At 45.0% G+C, this 16,363-nt stretch overlaps 1 protein-coding gene across 3 annotated transcripts in view; it reads left to right on the top strand.

Moving 5' to 3' along the window:
* Positions 1-16,363, top strand: part of LOC106573748 (collagen alpha-1(XII) chain) — a 90,549-nt gene that overhangs the window by 4,100 nt on the left and 70,086 nt on the right. For 2 of the 3 annotated variants that reach the window (XM_014149180.3, XM_014149121.3), the window contains exons 3-13: positions 356-472; positions 592-735; positions 1,747-1,803; positions 2,773-3,036; positions 3,325-3,489; positions 3,618-3,791; positions 4,312-4,602; positions 4,751-5,353; positions 6,993-7,271; positions 7,760-8,035; positions 8,134-8,409. The exons of the other annotated variant lie outside the window; for it this stretch is intronic. In XM_014149180.3, coding sequence (XP_014004655.1) covers positions 356-472; positions 592-735; positions 1,747-1,803; positions 2,773-3,036; positions 3,325-3,489; positions 3,618-3,791; positions 4,312-4,602; positions 4,751-5,353; positions 6,993-7,271; positions 7,760-8,035; positions 8,134-8,409 — 2,646 coding nt within the window. The remainder of the gene's footprint in view (positions 1-355; positions 473-591; positions 736-1,746; positions 1,804-2,772; positions 3,037-3,324; positions 3,490-3,617; positions 3,792-4,311; positions 4,603-4,750; positions 5,354-6,992; positions 7,272-7,759; positions 8,036-8,133; positions 8,410-16,363) is intronic. 3 annotated transcript variants of the gene reach the window in all.

Raw genomic sequence — 16,363 nt, forward strand, 5'->3', positions numbered from 1 at the left:
TTGTGTGGAGTTGGTCTGTATTAATGTTGTTTACTCCAGACTTCCGGTGCTTGAGTTGCTGACTAGGGTCACCTGGTTGTGCAACTCAAACAAATGCCATTTTGTTTTCCAAAATGGCTTCTCACACTTTTTAAATGTTGTTGTGAGTTTATTTTTTGTCACATTTACCATGGATGTGGGTTTTTGTCTCCCTCAACAATGAACTTCTCAACTTCAGTCATGAAGTGTTTATCGTTGGGCTAAATGTGAATGCTTGATATAAAATGCCTTGCTGAAATACTTGATCAACACTTATATACTCATACACATGTTTTGCTTACATGTAAGTTAACACCAGTTCCTCTTTTGTTTGCAGTGGAGCCCCCCTCAGACTTGAAATTTAAAATTCTAAATGAGAACACAGTGCAAATGTCATGGAGAAAACCATCACAAAGGATACAAGGCTACAAAATACAAGTTGTATCGGATACAGGTTCGTATTTATTGATCTCATCATTTAATTGACGTTTGCCTTACTAGTTTTAGCTTTTCATGCCAAGCTGAATGATAATTTGCACCAATGCTAATGGCAACCCATTCTCTATATACCAGATGAACCAACCAAAGAGTTGAACCTCCCTGCCACTGCTACAAAGACATCTATCACAGACCTGACTCCTGATCTGGACTACTCAGTGTCCATCAACTCCTATGATGGCACAGAGGAGAGTATACCCATCTTTGGCCAGCTCACTAGTAAGTGCTCAATATTCAAATCAAATCAAATCAAATGTCATGTGTCACCTGCGCCGAATACAACAGATGTAGACCTTAAAATGAAATGCTTAAATTACTTAAAAATAAGTTGAAATGTAACAAATAATTAAGGAGCAACAATAAAATAACAGTAGCGAAGCTATATACAGGGGGTTCCTGTACAGAGGGTTCCGGTACAGAGTCAATGTGCGGGGGCACCAGTTAGCTGAGGTAATTGAGGTAATATGTACATGTAGGTAGAGGTAAAGTGACTATGCATGGATAATAAACAGGGAGTAGAAGCAGCGTAAAAATGGGGGGTGAGGACAATGCAATTAGTCCTGGTAGCCATTTTATTAACTGTTCAAGAGTCTTATGGCTTGGGGTTAGAAGAAGCTGTTAAGAAGCCTTTTTGACCCAGACTTGGCGCTCCGGTACAGCTTGCCGTGTGGTAGCAGAGAGAACAGTCTATGACTAGGGTGGCTGGAGTCCTTGGCAATTTTTGTGGCTTTCCTCTGACACTGCCTGGTATAGAGGTCCTGGATGGCAGGAAGCTTGGGCCCAGTGATGTATTCTGATGCTGTTACAAGGTTAAAAATAACTTGCGTGAAAAGTCAGATGGCTTTCCCAAAAGCCTGATGTGGACTGATATCAAAAGGGTTTAACCTCAGATCAGACCACTCAGCCATAGGAACAATGGGCCAATTACATAGTTTCAAGCCTCCAGCTGTCTATGGTGTAGCTGCCAAGTGAGATGAAAAACATAAGATATTTAATGGAACAACTGAGAGTTTATAGCGTTAGCTTCTAGACACATCAGAAGAAGGAAATCCCATTTGTTTATTGAAACTTGAATAATTTATAGCTAATGAACCAGGAAAAATATGTTTATATGTATGTGGTTGATATCCCATTGAAGAGGCTTGATGATGTGTTGATTGTCTTGGATTTATACATGGCATATGACACACAGGATGTCATGATAACAGTTCAAGTTCTCTTGTGTTTCAGTTCAATCCAGTAACACAAGTGGAACAGCAAGGAGACCTCAGACTTCAGATGCAATCAGTAAGTATGTTTATCTCAATGTCAACCAGTCCCCTCTATGCCCATTACCTGTCCACATAGCTGTACCATTTTTTCCAGTACATTTTCTGTGTTTTTCCATGAACTTCCATCATAATCATAATATTTTTCCCTGGAATATTTTCCTAAGCCTCAAATACCCCTTCTGCACTGATGAGTTGTCACAGTGTGAGCAGACAGGTGGACCGACAGCGGCTGAGAATGTACACTGTAATTCGTAATTGAAAACAGTCTTCACATTGAGGCAAACAGATTCCTTTTGTGTTCCCATAATCCAATGAGAGGGATGACGTCACTGTCATGCCAACTCTGTGCATGTCTGTCCTTTAAATTAAATGTTGAAAGAAGTGGAAAGGATTACTGCTCTGACCAGAAGTCCTTTTACTGGAGTTCTTTGCCTCTCCATGAGTCCAGTCTGTGGATTGACAGGGAGGCACACTCACTTTTCCACACCATGTACGATTTGGGTGGAAATTGAACCAGAATTCCCGAAAAACAATCTGGTAGAACGCTCTTAGCGCTCTCACAATTTACCTAATTGTCCTGCTAAATCTGTAGAATATTTTATGTTTTATCAAGAAATCTTCAAAAAGTGAGAATAACAAGATGTGAGAAGCACATACGCGTAAAGAGTCAAATAGACCTAGGGGATCTAAGATTCAAGACATTCATAGAAGTCCTGCCAATTATTGCATCTTGAATGTTCCAGAGAATCTGATGGATCTGTGATTTAAAAACCCACTAGGGTTTGAAACATAAAACCGAACAATACCGTTGAAAGTTTCAGTGATTATTTGGTTCATAAAAACACATTTTTGTCTTCATGACTGTTGGAATATCATCTGTCAGATATTTTCATTAGAGTACCAAAAAGGTGCACCAATCTGTCAGATTGTGTTCAGACAATTAATTGTGTTTCCTCTCTCCCCATCCCCCTCTCCACCCCTCCAGAGTGTTCAGTCAATGCCATAGCAGACCTGGTCTTCCTGGTGGATGGCTCCTGGAGCGTTGGCAGGGAAAACTTCAAGCACATCCGCAGCTTCATCAGTGCCTTGGCTGGTGCCTTCGACATCGGAGAGGACAAGACCAGGGTGGCCGTGGTCCAGTACAGCACAGACACCCGCACTGAGTTCCCCCTCAACCGCCACTCCAAACGAGGAGAGCTTCTCAAAGCCATCAACACCCTGCCCTACAAGGGAGGAAACACCATGACAGGTATACGTGATAGGTGTGACTAAACAGCCAACTTGGACATGTTTGATCCCTTACAGTGAGTGCATGGATATCCTGTAGATAATTTGTAAATTCTTGTTGGACCGAATCCTAACTTGAGATCTGTGTGTGTAACTAGAACATTGGTGCAAATCTTCCATTTTATGTTCTGTTTCCGTGCTTGTTCTCAAGGTAGGCTTCCGCCCACAGACAATACATGTTATCTTACGCTGAAAGATTTTAGGTAACACTATTTTCTTAAAGGTAAATTATGTTACACTTTGTCTCTAGGGGATGCCATGGACTACCTGCTGAAAAACATCTTTACGGAGGCGGCTGGCGCCAGGAAAGGCTTTCCGAAGATAGCCATGATAATCACAGATGGAAAATCCCAGGACCCAGTGGAGGAGTATGCTAAACGACTCAGGAACATTGGAGTGGAAATATTTGCCTTAGGTACTGCTCTTTCTTGAGAACATCCTTATAATGCTTTTAGTTTGTGTGTGCCTGGAGATTCTGTAATGGCTGATGACCAGAGTACTCCATTTCTCAGGCTAATTTCTAAGATGTTTTTCACAATGTAGGCATCAAAGGAGCAGATGAGGATGAACTGAAGGAAATGGCCTCAACTCCCCACAACACACATGTCTACAACGTTCCTAACTTTGATGTGATCAAGGCAGTGCAGAAAAAGCTCATCACTCAGGTGTGCTCCAGTGTGGATGACCAGCTCAACTCTCTAGTGAGCGGAGATGATGGTAAGACATTATAGATGATGGTAAGACATTATAGATGATGGTAAGACATTATAGATGATGGTAAGACAAGACATTATAGATGATGGTAAGACATTAAAGATGATGGTAAGACATTATAGATGATAGTAAGACATTATAGATGATGGTAAGACATTATAGGTGATGGTAAGACATTATCGATGATGGTAAGACATTATAGGTGATGGTAAGACATTATAGATGATGGTAAGACATTATAGATGATGGTAAGACATTATAGATGATGGTAAGACATTAAAGATGACGGTAAGACATAGACGATGTGATGGTAAGACATTATAGATGATGGTAAGACATTAAAGATGACGGTAAGACATAGACGATGTATTACATCACATTTCCATTGTTTGATTTAAATCTTCACCTATTTCAAGTACATTGTCAGAAATAGGTATGGTCAATGTAACAAATCAACAACTTTGTAACTGTAAATGTATTGTTAAAGTGTTGCCTAACCAAACTACATTTGTTCTGTCTCTAGTGGTGGAACCGGCCTCTAACCTCCAGGTACTTGAGATCTCCTCTAAGTCCATGAGGGTGACGTGGGATCCCTCTCTGGGGGAGATCACAGGCTACAAGCTGACCCTGATGCCCATGATGGCTGGGATGAAGCGCCAGGTGGTATACGTGGGGCCCACCCAGACCTCTGTCAACGTCCGGGACCTGTCCCCAGAGACTGAGTACGAGATCAGCCTGTTCGCCCTGAAGGGTCTGACACCCAGTGATGCTGTCCTGGCCATGGAGAAGACACAGCCTGTCAAGGTGTCATTGGGTGAGATAACACTCTGTAACAGCATATCAGTGATCCACTCACTCACATACTAACTCACTGAAAGTTTACTTAGTTGCTATGTAAAAGAACAACCTATTTCATAATGTAGACAATATAGAGATGACATCTAATGTATTTTCCACCCCAGAATGTTCTCTTGGAGTGGACGTACAAGCTGACGTGGTCCTGCTGGTCGATGGTTCCTACAGTATCGGATTACAAAACTTTGCCAAAGTCAGAGCTTTCCTGGAGGTCCTGGTCAACTCCTTCAACGTCGGGCTTGACAAGATCCGGCTCAGCTTGGTCCAGTACAGCCGGGACCCCCACACCGAGTTCGCCCTGAACACCTATAATGACATTTCTTCAGTGGTCAAGGCTGTCCGGACGTTCCCTTACCGTGGAGGCTCCACCAACACGGGCAAGGCCATGAACTACGTCAGGGAGAAGATCTTTATCTCCACCCGAGGCGCTCGAACCAGCGTCCCACGTGTCATGGTCCTCATCACAGACGGCAAGTCCTCGGACTCCTTCAAGGACGCGGCCACCAACCTAAGGAATATAGATGTGGAGATCTTTGCTGTGGGGGTGAAGGACGCTGTGAGGTCAGAGCTGGAAGCCATTGCTAACGCCCCAGCAGCGACCCACGTATACACTGTGGAGGACTTTGATGCTTTCCAGAGGATCTCCAAGGAGCTCACCCAGTCCATCTGCCTGAGGATCGAACAAGAGCTCCTAAACATCAAGAAGAGGAGTGAGTAGCCATTTAACATACAGGCAATTCCATGGTAATAGAACAATGCTGAGACTCAGAATTTTCACTTTAAAATGTATGTCAAACAATATCCAATGATTGTAAAGTTAAACAAACCATACAACTCTATGCACAACTACTTTTAACAATTTCCACTGAAAATTGTACAAAAACACATTTACTTGAAGATCACTGCAGATGCTAAGTTTGGTAGCAGAATGACAGCACAAACAGGACAAACTAATTATGTTACCAAACTTAGCATCTGCAGTGTTCTTCAAGTAAACGTGTTTTTGTAGCATTTTCAGTGGACATTGTTAATAGTAGTCCTTGTGCATAGGGTTGTATGGTTTGTTTAAGAATCATTGGTTTTTGTTTGACATACATTTTAAAGTGGAAATTCTGAGTCTCAGTATTAAATGCCTGTACCCTTATAACAAAGGGCTGGGGGTTTTCCTGCTCTGGTCATGTGGTCAACAAAAACTCCTAGCCCTACTCATTACACATACCCCTGTTTGAAGTTTAGCATGCTTACTCTGGGCTGCACTGTACCTGTAACTATAGCTACATAACCATATGGGTTACTTTAGTGGCAGCCGCTAAGTGACCTCGAACTCTGTATAGTCCATTGTAATCAGTTATTTGTGCTGTGGTAAAGCAGGTCAGAACTGTGCTACTGCAATAGCGATATCATAATGTGTCTACATCTCCACTACACAAAAGGCTGAGTAATAATCTGAATCTATTATTACCCTTGCCTTGGCCTGTTTCTTTCTCCCCAGCTGGCTTCTGGTCAGGCAGACACAGGCGAGGTATTCATTGGCAGGGTTCTCCCCAAGATTTTTTAACAAGCTGGTGCTGCTGAGAACACCTGGAACTGCCATTTCCTGCAATCTAGAGCAAATAAATACTCAATTAGGGTGTGGTGCCTGGCCTTAAATGATAACAAATAAAGAAAATAAATAATAAAAAAAATATATAGTACTTTTTTTTTTTAACATTGTGGTGCAGCCAGTCAGCGCAGTGCCCTTCTTGCATTATTTGGGGAGAGCCCTGATTGTTTTATCTCTTCCTGACTGAGCATGCTGCCTTCAAAATATCACAAAACCATATGCCTGCATCTCAGGGGAGCTCGTTGAACCATTTGTTATCGTTTACTGTTTTTAAACACCATAGCAACTGACTGGAGACCCTCTGTTATTCTGTCCTAAATGTCCTTCCAATTCAAAGGCCACCCGTCTCTGAAAGTCAACAGGACTTTAGATAGTTTTCAACACCACAGTAGCATGACATCAGTTTATTTGCTGCACTTATTATCAGTAATGATCCCCCTTTTCGAAGAACACAAAACAATTAGTCATTGTCCTGGGGTTTTTAATATGAATGTGTTGCAATCTTGTCGGCTTAATGCATAATGCTAGCATTCAGTATGAGGAGTGTTTCCTATGACCAAGACACTCATGGAAGATAAATGGTCAAATATGGACCTGTGAATGATGTTGAATGAGTTCAACTCCAGCTTTTCTGAATGAATAAGATAGACACCTCTGCTTACCATTATCAAAAGCCATAACGATGACATTTCTGTGAGGACAAAACACAAACCAGTCACTTAATTGTGTTTTATCCCTCTCGTCAGGTCTGATTGCACCCAGGGACCTGGAGTTCTCTGAGGTGACGTCCAGAAGCTTCCGTGTGACCTGGACAACCGATTCCACCAACGTCATGTCCTACTTGGTGCGTTTCCGTAAGGCAGAGGACATCACTGGGGACTACATCTCCCTGGCTGTGCCAGCCGACACCACCAGCGCCATCCTGCCACACCTCACCCCCTTCACCACCTACGAGGTCAACGTGTTCGCCCAGTATGACAAAGGAGACAGTTTCCCTCTGTCAGGGGAGGAGACCACTTTGGAAGGTAAGGGGTTAAAGGCATACACATTCAGGGGTTTCACAGCATAATCAAGTGAAGAGATACAGTACACGCTTAGAAAAAAGGTGCTATCTAGAACCCAAAATAGTTATTCTGCTGTACCCATAAGAGAAACCTTTGAAGAACTCTTGTTGGTTTAAGTTTAGAACCCTTTTGGTTTCAAGTAAAACCCTTTTGGGTTCCATGTAGAACCCTTAGAGGATTCTATATGGAATCCAAAAGGGTTCTACCTGGAACCAAAAAGGGTTTTACCTGGAACCAAAAAGAGTTATCCTATGGGGACAGCCAAAGAACCCTTTTGGAACCCTTTTTTTCTAAGAGTGTATATGTTATAGTGCTTTTGCTGTTTCTCAGAAGTTTATGTTTCTCACAAGTTCAATAGTTTATACAGAAGGCTGGGTGTGGAGTCTTTGTCCTTACAAATTACATTGGCAAGCCACTGCTAAACAAAACCGAAACATTCTTCTTTCCAGAACGAGGGACGGTGCAGGGCCTGAGTGTGTCTGAGGAGACCACGGACAGTTTCAGGGTGTCATGGCTGGCGGCGCCAGGGCCCGTGGTGAGGTACCGGCTGTCCTACATCACTGTGACAGGGGGAGGAGAGGTGCTGGAGGCCCAGACCAACGGACCTGACACCACTATCGTGCTCCAGGAGCTGTTCCCCATCACCACCTACCGTGTGTCTGTGTCTGCAGAGTATACCTCCGGCCTGGGAGACGAGATGCAGGTCGACGGAACCACCAAGGAAGGTCAGTCAGTTAACCAGCGTGGCTGCTAACATTTCTATTCCTTACCTATAGCTAATGCAGTTTATACTGTACATACATGTTTGTCCTTTCCTTCTCAGTCCATGGTTCTCCCCGTGATCTCCGTGTCTTCAACGAGACCGTGTCTAGCATGAAGGTGTCATGGAGGGCCGCTCCCGGGAATGTCCTCCAGTACCGCGTGGCCTTCAAACCAGCCGACGGCACCGGGGAGAGGAAGGAGATAGCCGTGAAAGGAGACACCACCGTGGCTCTGCTGAAGAACCTCCAGCCTGCTACTGAATATGAGTTGTTTGTCAGCGCCCGCTACACCTCTGGGCTGGGAGACCCACTCCTGGGTACAGGCACCACCCTAGAAGGTACAACTCTTATGTTTGTTATAACTGTCTGCTCTGTGGCTGCTTTGAAGGGGTTGTGTTTTAGAGAGAGAGAGAGGGAGGGAGACAGATAGATAGCGAGAGAGAGGGAGACAGATAGATAGATAGATAGATAGATAGATAGAAAACATACTGCCCTAGAAATCCTTCCTAGATATCTCAGGATACCTCTTCTCTGACTGAGTGTTAAGGGAAATTCTGCAAATGCTGGAATGTTGAACTTTATGTAATTCCTGTGACACAGACAGACTGTAGGTTAGCTCTGCTTTATTGCCCATGAAGCAGGGAGAGCTGGAAATGGGTGGGGGTACTCTCGTAAACCTAAAACACTCCTGAGTACAGCCAACACATGCCATGCTAGACTAGCTCATGCAGTTTTACACACTCCAGGGACATATGGGTTATTTGAGATTATTTTATGTGTCATATTCAATATCACTTTAAAGGAAAATACCACTCAAAATCTTTTGCTATTCGTTTCATTAGTTCGATACAGTCCCAAAATGTTTTGCATGTCGGCAATCAAGTTTTTGTTTTGCCAAAATATATATATTTTGTGGTATTTTCATTCAATGATTTTGTAAACCATTTGGAATAGCAATGCTGCTGATCAGAGACGGCTTTTTCTGCTAACTGGGATCCTCAACCATAGAACTTGATGCATACTTAAGCCTATGTCTTCAAGAATGTTAGCCAAAATTTACCAAACCCATTGTAGACTACACTCCTCTTTCTAACACTGAGGGATAGTGTTAGGTTGTTCAGGACTGACATGCAGTGAGTTAGTGTGAGGGACATCTGTTAGTGATATAGGTGTTTCAGTAGGCAGCCATTCAGGCCAGGGCAGCAGGAGGTTATGGTCTGGGTCACGCTGGTCTGGCTGCTAGGGAGCCCAACAATAACAAAGACCACTCTATCCCACACACCAGAACAGACACGCCCCCACAATCCGTTCTGCTCGTGGCAGCCCAATCATAGGTCTCTAGACAGCTTTATGACATTAGTAGAGTTTTGTCCCGGAACGTCTTTGATCAGGGTGGTCTAGAAGAGAAAGCTCTGAGGATGGGAGGCCCAACTAGAAAAATGAGAGGGGAGGGGAGGGCCAACTAAAAGGACTGGGGTTTGGGAAGGGGAGAACCAACTAGGAGGACTGGGGTCTGGAGAGTGGAGACACAACTAGGAGGACTGGGTTCTGGGGAGTGGAGACACAACTAGGAGGACTGGGGTCTGGGGAGTGGAGACACAACTAGGAGGACTGGGGTCTGGGAAGGGGAGAACCAACTAGGAGGACTGGGTTCTGGGGAGTGGAGACACAACTAGGAGGACTGGGTTCTGGGGAGTGGAGACACAACTAGGAAGACTGGGGTCTGGGAAGGGGAGAACCAACTAGGAGGACTGGGTTCTGGGGAGTGGAGACACAACTAGGAGGACTGGGTTCTGGGGAGTGGAGACACAACTAGGAAGACTGGGGTCTGGGAAGGGGAGAACCAACTAGGAGGACTGGGTTCTGGGGAGTGGAGACACAACTAGGAGGACTGGGGTCTGGGGAGTGGGGACACAACTAGGAGGACTGGGGTCTGGGGAGGGGAGGCCCACCTAACAGGACTGGGGTCTGGGGAGTGGGGCCCAACTAGGAAGATGGGTCTGGGGAGGAGAGGCCCAACTAGGAGGACTGGGGTCTGGGGAGGGGAGGCACATCTAGGAGGACTGGGGTCTGGGGAGGGGAGGCACAACTAGGAGGACTGGGGTCTGGGGAGGAGAGGCCCAACTAGGAGGACTGGGGTCTGGGGAGGGGAGGCCCACCTAAGAGGACTGGGGTCTGGGGAGGAGAGGACCAACTAGGAGGACAGGGGTCTGGGGAGGGGAGGACCAACTAGGACTGAGGTCAGACAGACAGGAGGCTGTATGTGCTATGCTTTAATTAGGTTTGGGGGTCAGCAGTATGCATGTAGAGAGGAATATTGTTCCAGCCCTTTACCTTGAAAGGGGCAATCTGCAGTTGCTACATCAATTTTTTGACATATACAGTAAATTTATGATATGTACCCATTGATTCTTGAAGAATATAACTTGTAAATGCCTCATGAGCTTAGTTCAACTATCACACCCCATCAGAACCCAAAATATAAACTGTATAGCCTCAAAACATGGTTAAAACTATCATTTTGATATCATGGATCGTCAGTCCTTGCATCCATAGTCCTTGCATCTATGAATTGAAGAGTTTTTACATTTCGCCAGACCCATCCCTTAGCTTTTTACCAAAACAGTGCACTTTGTAATTGTTTCAACTGCTGATTGCTGATTTAAAGTGGAAGATGCCAAATGGTTTCAGTTTGAGCCCCCCGACACAGCAAAGCTTAGTCATTCACCATGACCAAAGAGTGGAGTCATTGTCTCTTAATGTTGCCTCCTACCTAAATCTCACTAATGACAACATTAATAGCAGACCACATGGCTTCTGCATCAGGGAATATCAGAGGCCTTATCCCACTCTGGTGAACAATGGAGAGGTGTCCACTATGGAGTAGTATGTAGCTATTTTCAGTTCATAAGCGGAACGGTTCAGATTCATTCTTTCTTCATGGTAGAATGGCGCCGGAGGGAATGGCAGCCATTTTACGGGCTCCTGACCAATTGTGCTGTTTAGTGTATTTTTTTGAGCTGATCGTTCCTTTCTTTGTACGTAATGTTTCCTCCATCGTTTCCTATAACCGAAAAGAGCTTCTGGACATCGGAAACAGCTATCACTAACGAGGATTTCTACTCATTAGTCAGAGGTGAAATATATTGATTTTGCTGGACTAGGCCCTAATCCCTGACTCTTGTAGAGCACGAAAACTGCAATATAGAGGCCGGCGCGCTTGCACTCTGATGAGATTACGGCGATGAATGAATAAATCGCCTCTACCCTCTGTTCTATTGGTGAATGTGCAAACGCTGGAAAATAAACTGGACAAGCTCCATTCGAGACTATCCTATCAATGCGACATTAAGAACTTTAATATACAATTACTTTTTGGCATCATGGCTGAACAAGGACAATATAAATAGATAATATAAATCTAGCTGTTTTTTCTACGCATCGGCAGGACAGAACGGCAGAGAACGGTAAGATCAGGAGGCGGTGTGTGTCTCTTTATTAACAACAGCTGGTGCTTTATCTCTAATATTAAGGAAGTCTCAAGGTTCTGCTCGCCTGAGTTAGAACACCTCATGATAAGTTGTACAGTAGACCACACTTTTTACCAAGAGAGTTTTCATCTGTATTTTCCGTAACTGTTTATTTACCACCACAAACTGATGCTGGCTCTAAGACCTCTCTCAATGAGCTGTATAGAACAAGAAAATTCTCATCCAGAGGTGGCGCTTCTAGTGGCTGGTGATTTTAATGCAGGAAAACTGAAATTCGTTTTACCTAATTTCTACCAGCATGTCACCTGTGCAACTTGAGGGATTAAAAACTTTAGATCACCTTTACTCCACATGTAAAGTAGCATTCAAAGCTCTCTCCTGCCCGCCATTTGGCAAATCAGACAATAACTCCATCCTCCTGATTCCGGCTTACAAGCAAATACTCAACAGGAAGTACCAGTGACACGCTCAATATGGTAGTGGTCCAATGAAGCAGATGCTAAGCTACAGGACTGTTTTCGCTAGCACAGACTGGAATTTGTTCCGCGATTCCTCCGATGGCATTGAGGAGTTTCCTACATCAGTCACCGGCTTCATGAATAAGTCAATCGACGACGTTGTCCACACAGCGACCATACATACATATCCCAACCAGAAGCCATGGATTACAGGCAACATCCGCACTGAGCTAAAGGCTAGAGCTGCCGCTTTCAGGGAGCAAGACACTAATCTGGACGCATATAAGAAATCAAATCACATTTATTTGTCACATACACATGGTTAGCAGGTGTTAATGCAAGTGTAGCGAAATGCTTGTGCTTCTAGTTCCGACCTTGCAGTAATATCTAACAAGTAATCTACCAATTCCACAGCAACTACCTTGTACACACAAGTGTAAAGGAATGAATACGAATATGTACATAAAAATATATAAATGAGTGATGGTCGAACGGCATAGGCAAGATGTAATAGATGGTATGGAGTACAGTATATACATATGAGATGAGTATTGTAGGGTATGAAAACATATAAAGCAGCATTGTTTAAGGTGGCTAGTGATACATTACATCAGGATGGCAAGATGCAGTAGATGGTATAGAGTACAGTATATACATATGAGATGAGTAATGTAGGTTATGAAAACATTATATAAAGTGGCATTGTTTAAAGTGGCTAGTGATACATCTAATTACATCAAGATGCAGTAGATGGTATGGCGTACAGTATATACATATGAGATGAATAATGTAGGTTATGTAAACATTATCTAATATAAATAATATAAAGTGGCAAGTGATAAATTGAGTGGCAAGTCATCAATTTTCCCATTATTAAAGTGGCTTGAGTTGAGTCAGTATGTTAGCAGCAGCCACTCAATGTTAGTGATGGCTGTTTAACAGTCTGATGGCCTTGAGATAGAAGCTGTTTTTCAGTCTCTCGGTTCCAGCTTTGATGCACCTGTACTGACCTCACCTTCTGGATGTTAGCGGGGTGAACAGGCAGTGGCTCGGTAGGTTGCTGTCCTTGATGATCTTTTTGGCCTCCCTGTGACATCGGGTGGTGTAGGTGTCCTGGAGGGCAGGTAGTTTGCACCCGGTGATGCGTTGTGCAGACCTCACTACCCTCTGGAGAGCCTTCCGGTTATGGGCGGAGCAGCTGCCGTACCAGGCGGTGATACAGCCCGACAGGATGCTCTCGATTGTGCATCTGTAAAAGTTTGTGAGTGTTTTTGATGACAAGCCAAATTTCTTCAGCCTTCACCACGCTCTCTGTGTGGGTGGACCATTTCAGTTTGTCCGTGATGTGTACCCCGAGGAACTTAAAACTCTCCACCCTCTCCACTACTGTCCCGTCAATGTAGCTAGGGGGCTGCTCCCTCTGCAGTTTCCTGAAGTCCACGATCATCTCTTTTGTTTTGTTGACATTGAGTGCGAGGTTATTTTCCTGACACCACACTCTGAGGGCCCTCACCTCCTCCCTGTAGGCCGTCTCGTCGTTGTTGGTAATCAAGCCTACCACTGTAGTGTCGTCTGCAAACTTGATGATTGAGTTGGTTGCGTGCATGGCCACGCAGTCGTGGGTGAACAGGGAGTACAGGAAAGGGCTGAGAACGCACCCTTGTGGGGACCCAGTGTTGAGGATCAGCGGGGTGGAGATGTTGTTACCTACCCTCACCACCTGGGGGCGGCCCGTTAGGAAGTCTAGGACCCAGTTGCACAGGGCGGGGTCGAGACCCAGGGTCTCGAGCTTAATGACGAGTTTGGAGGGTACTATGGTGTTAAATGCTGAGCTGTAATCGATGAACAGCATTCTTACATAGGTATTCCTCTTGTCCAGATGGGTTAGGGCAGTGTGCAGTGTGATGGCGATTGCGTCGTCTGTGGACCTATTGGGTTGGTAAGCAAATTGGAGTGGGTCTAGGGTGTCAGGTAGGGTGGAGGTGATATGGTCCTTGACTAGACTCTCAAAGCACTTCATGATGACGGAAGTGAGTGCTACAGGGCGGTAGACATTTAGCTCAGTTACCTTATCTTTCTTAGGAACAGGAACAATGGTGGCCCTCTTGAAGCATGTGGGGACAGCAGACTGGGATAAGGACTGATTGAATATGTCTGTAAACACAGCAGCCAGCTGGTCTGCGCATGCTCTGAGGACGCGGCCGGGGATGCCGCCTGGGCCTGCAGCCTTGCGAGGGTTAACACGTTTAAATGTTTTACTCACATTGGCTGCAGTGAAGGAGAGCCCGCAGGTTTTGGTAGCGGGCCGTGTTAGTGGAACTGTATTGTCCTCAAAGCGAGCAAAAAAGTTGTTTAGTCTGTCTGGGAGCAAGGCATCGTGAATCACGATGGGGCTGATTTTTCTTTTGTAGTCCATGATTGACTGTAGACCCTGCCACATACCTCTCGTGTCTGAGCCGTTGAATTGCGACTCCACTTTGTCTCTGTACTGACACTTAGCTTGTTTGATTGCCTTGCGGAGGGAATAGTTACACTGTTTGTATTCGGTCATGTTTCTGGTCACTTTGCCATTAAAACAGTGGTTCGCGAGTTCAGTTTTGCGCGAATGCTGCCATCAATCCATGGTTTCTGGTTGGGGAATGTTTTAATAGACGCTGTTGGTACGACATCATCGATGCACTTGTTAATGAACTCGCACACCGAGTCAGCGTATTCGTCAATGTTGTTGTTCGCAGCAATGCAGAACATATCCCAGTCCACGTGATCGAAGCAATCTTGAAGCGTGGAATCCGATTGGTCGGACCAGCGTTGAACAAACCTGAGGGCGGGAGCTTCCTGTTTTAGCTTCTGTCTATAGGCTGGGAGCAACAAAATGGAGTCGTGGTCAGCTTTTCCAAAGGGAGGACGGGGGAGGGCCTTATATGCGTCGCGGAAGTTAGAATAACAGTGGTCTAGGGTTTTGCCCACCCTGGTAGCGCAACCGATATGCTGATAGAATTTGGGGAGCCTTGTTTTCAGATTAGCCTTGTTAAAATCCCCGGCTACAATAAAAGCAGCCTCAGGATGTGGTTTCCAGTTTACATAGAGTCCAATGAAGTTCTTTCAGGGCCGTCGATGTGTCTGCTTGGGGGGGATATACACGACTGTGATTATGATCGAAGAGAATTCTCTTGGTAGATAATGCGGTCGGCATTTGATAGTGAGGAATTCTAAGTCAGGTGAACAAAATGACTTGAGTTCCTGTATGTTGTTATGATCACACCACGTCTCGTTAATCATAAGGCATACACCCCCACCCTTCTTCTTACCAGAGAGATGCTTGTTTCTGTCGGCGCGATGCGTGAAGCAACCAGGTGGCTGTACCGACTCAGATAGCGTGTCTCGAGTGAGCCATGTTTCCGTGAAACAAAGAACGTTACAGTCTCGGATGTCTCTCTGGAATGCTACCCTTGCTTGGATTTCGTCTACGTTGTTGTCAAGAGACTGGACATTGGCGAGTAGTATGCTCGGGAGCGGTGCGCGATGTGCCCGTCTACGGAGCCTGACCAGAAGACCGCTCCATCTGCCCCTTCTTCTACGACGTCGTTGTTTTTGGTCGCCTGCTGGGATCCGATCCATTGTCCTGGGTGGTGGGCCAAACAGAGGATCTGCTTCGGGAAGTCGTATTTCTGGTCGTAATGTTGGTGAGTTGACGTTGCTCTTATATCCAATAGTTCCTCCCGACTGTATGTAGTAAAACCTAAGATTACCTTGGATAACAATGTAAGAAACAACACATAAAAAAGCTAAATACTGCATAGTTTCCTAGGAACGCAAAGCGAGGCGGCCATCTTTGTCGGCGCCGGAAGTAAAACATTTATAAAAAAAAAAAATAATAATGTTGATGGTGCTCCGACGAACCATCAAACAGGCAAAGTGTCAATACAGGACGAAGATCGAATCCTACTACATTGGCTCTGACTCTCGTCAGATGTGGCAGGGATTGCAAACAATCACAAATTACAAAGGGATACCCAGCCGAGAGCTGCCCAGTGATGCGAGCCTACCAGACAAGCTAAATGCCTTTTTTGCTCGCTTCGAGGCAAACAACGCTGAACCATCCGTGAGAGCACCAGCTGTTCACACTCTCCGTAGCCAATGTGAGTAAGACCTTTAAACAGGTTGACATTAACAAGGTTGCAGGGCCAGATGAATTACCAGGATGCGTACTCAGAGCATGTGATGACCAGCTGGTAAGTGTCTTCACTGACATTTTCAACCTTTTGCTGACCCAGTCTGTAATACATACATGTTTCAAGCAAACCACCATAGTACCTGTGCCTAAGAACGCCAAGGTAACCTGT

The sequence above is a fragment of the Salmo salar genome, chromosome 01 (assembly GCF_965601325.2).
Source record: "Salmo salar chromosome 01, fSalSal1, whole genome shotgun sequence".
Lineage (NCBI taxonomy): Eukaryota > Metazoa > Chordata > Actinopteri > Salmoniformes > Salmonidae > Salmo > Salmo salar.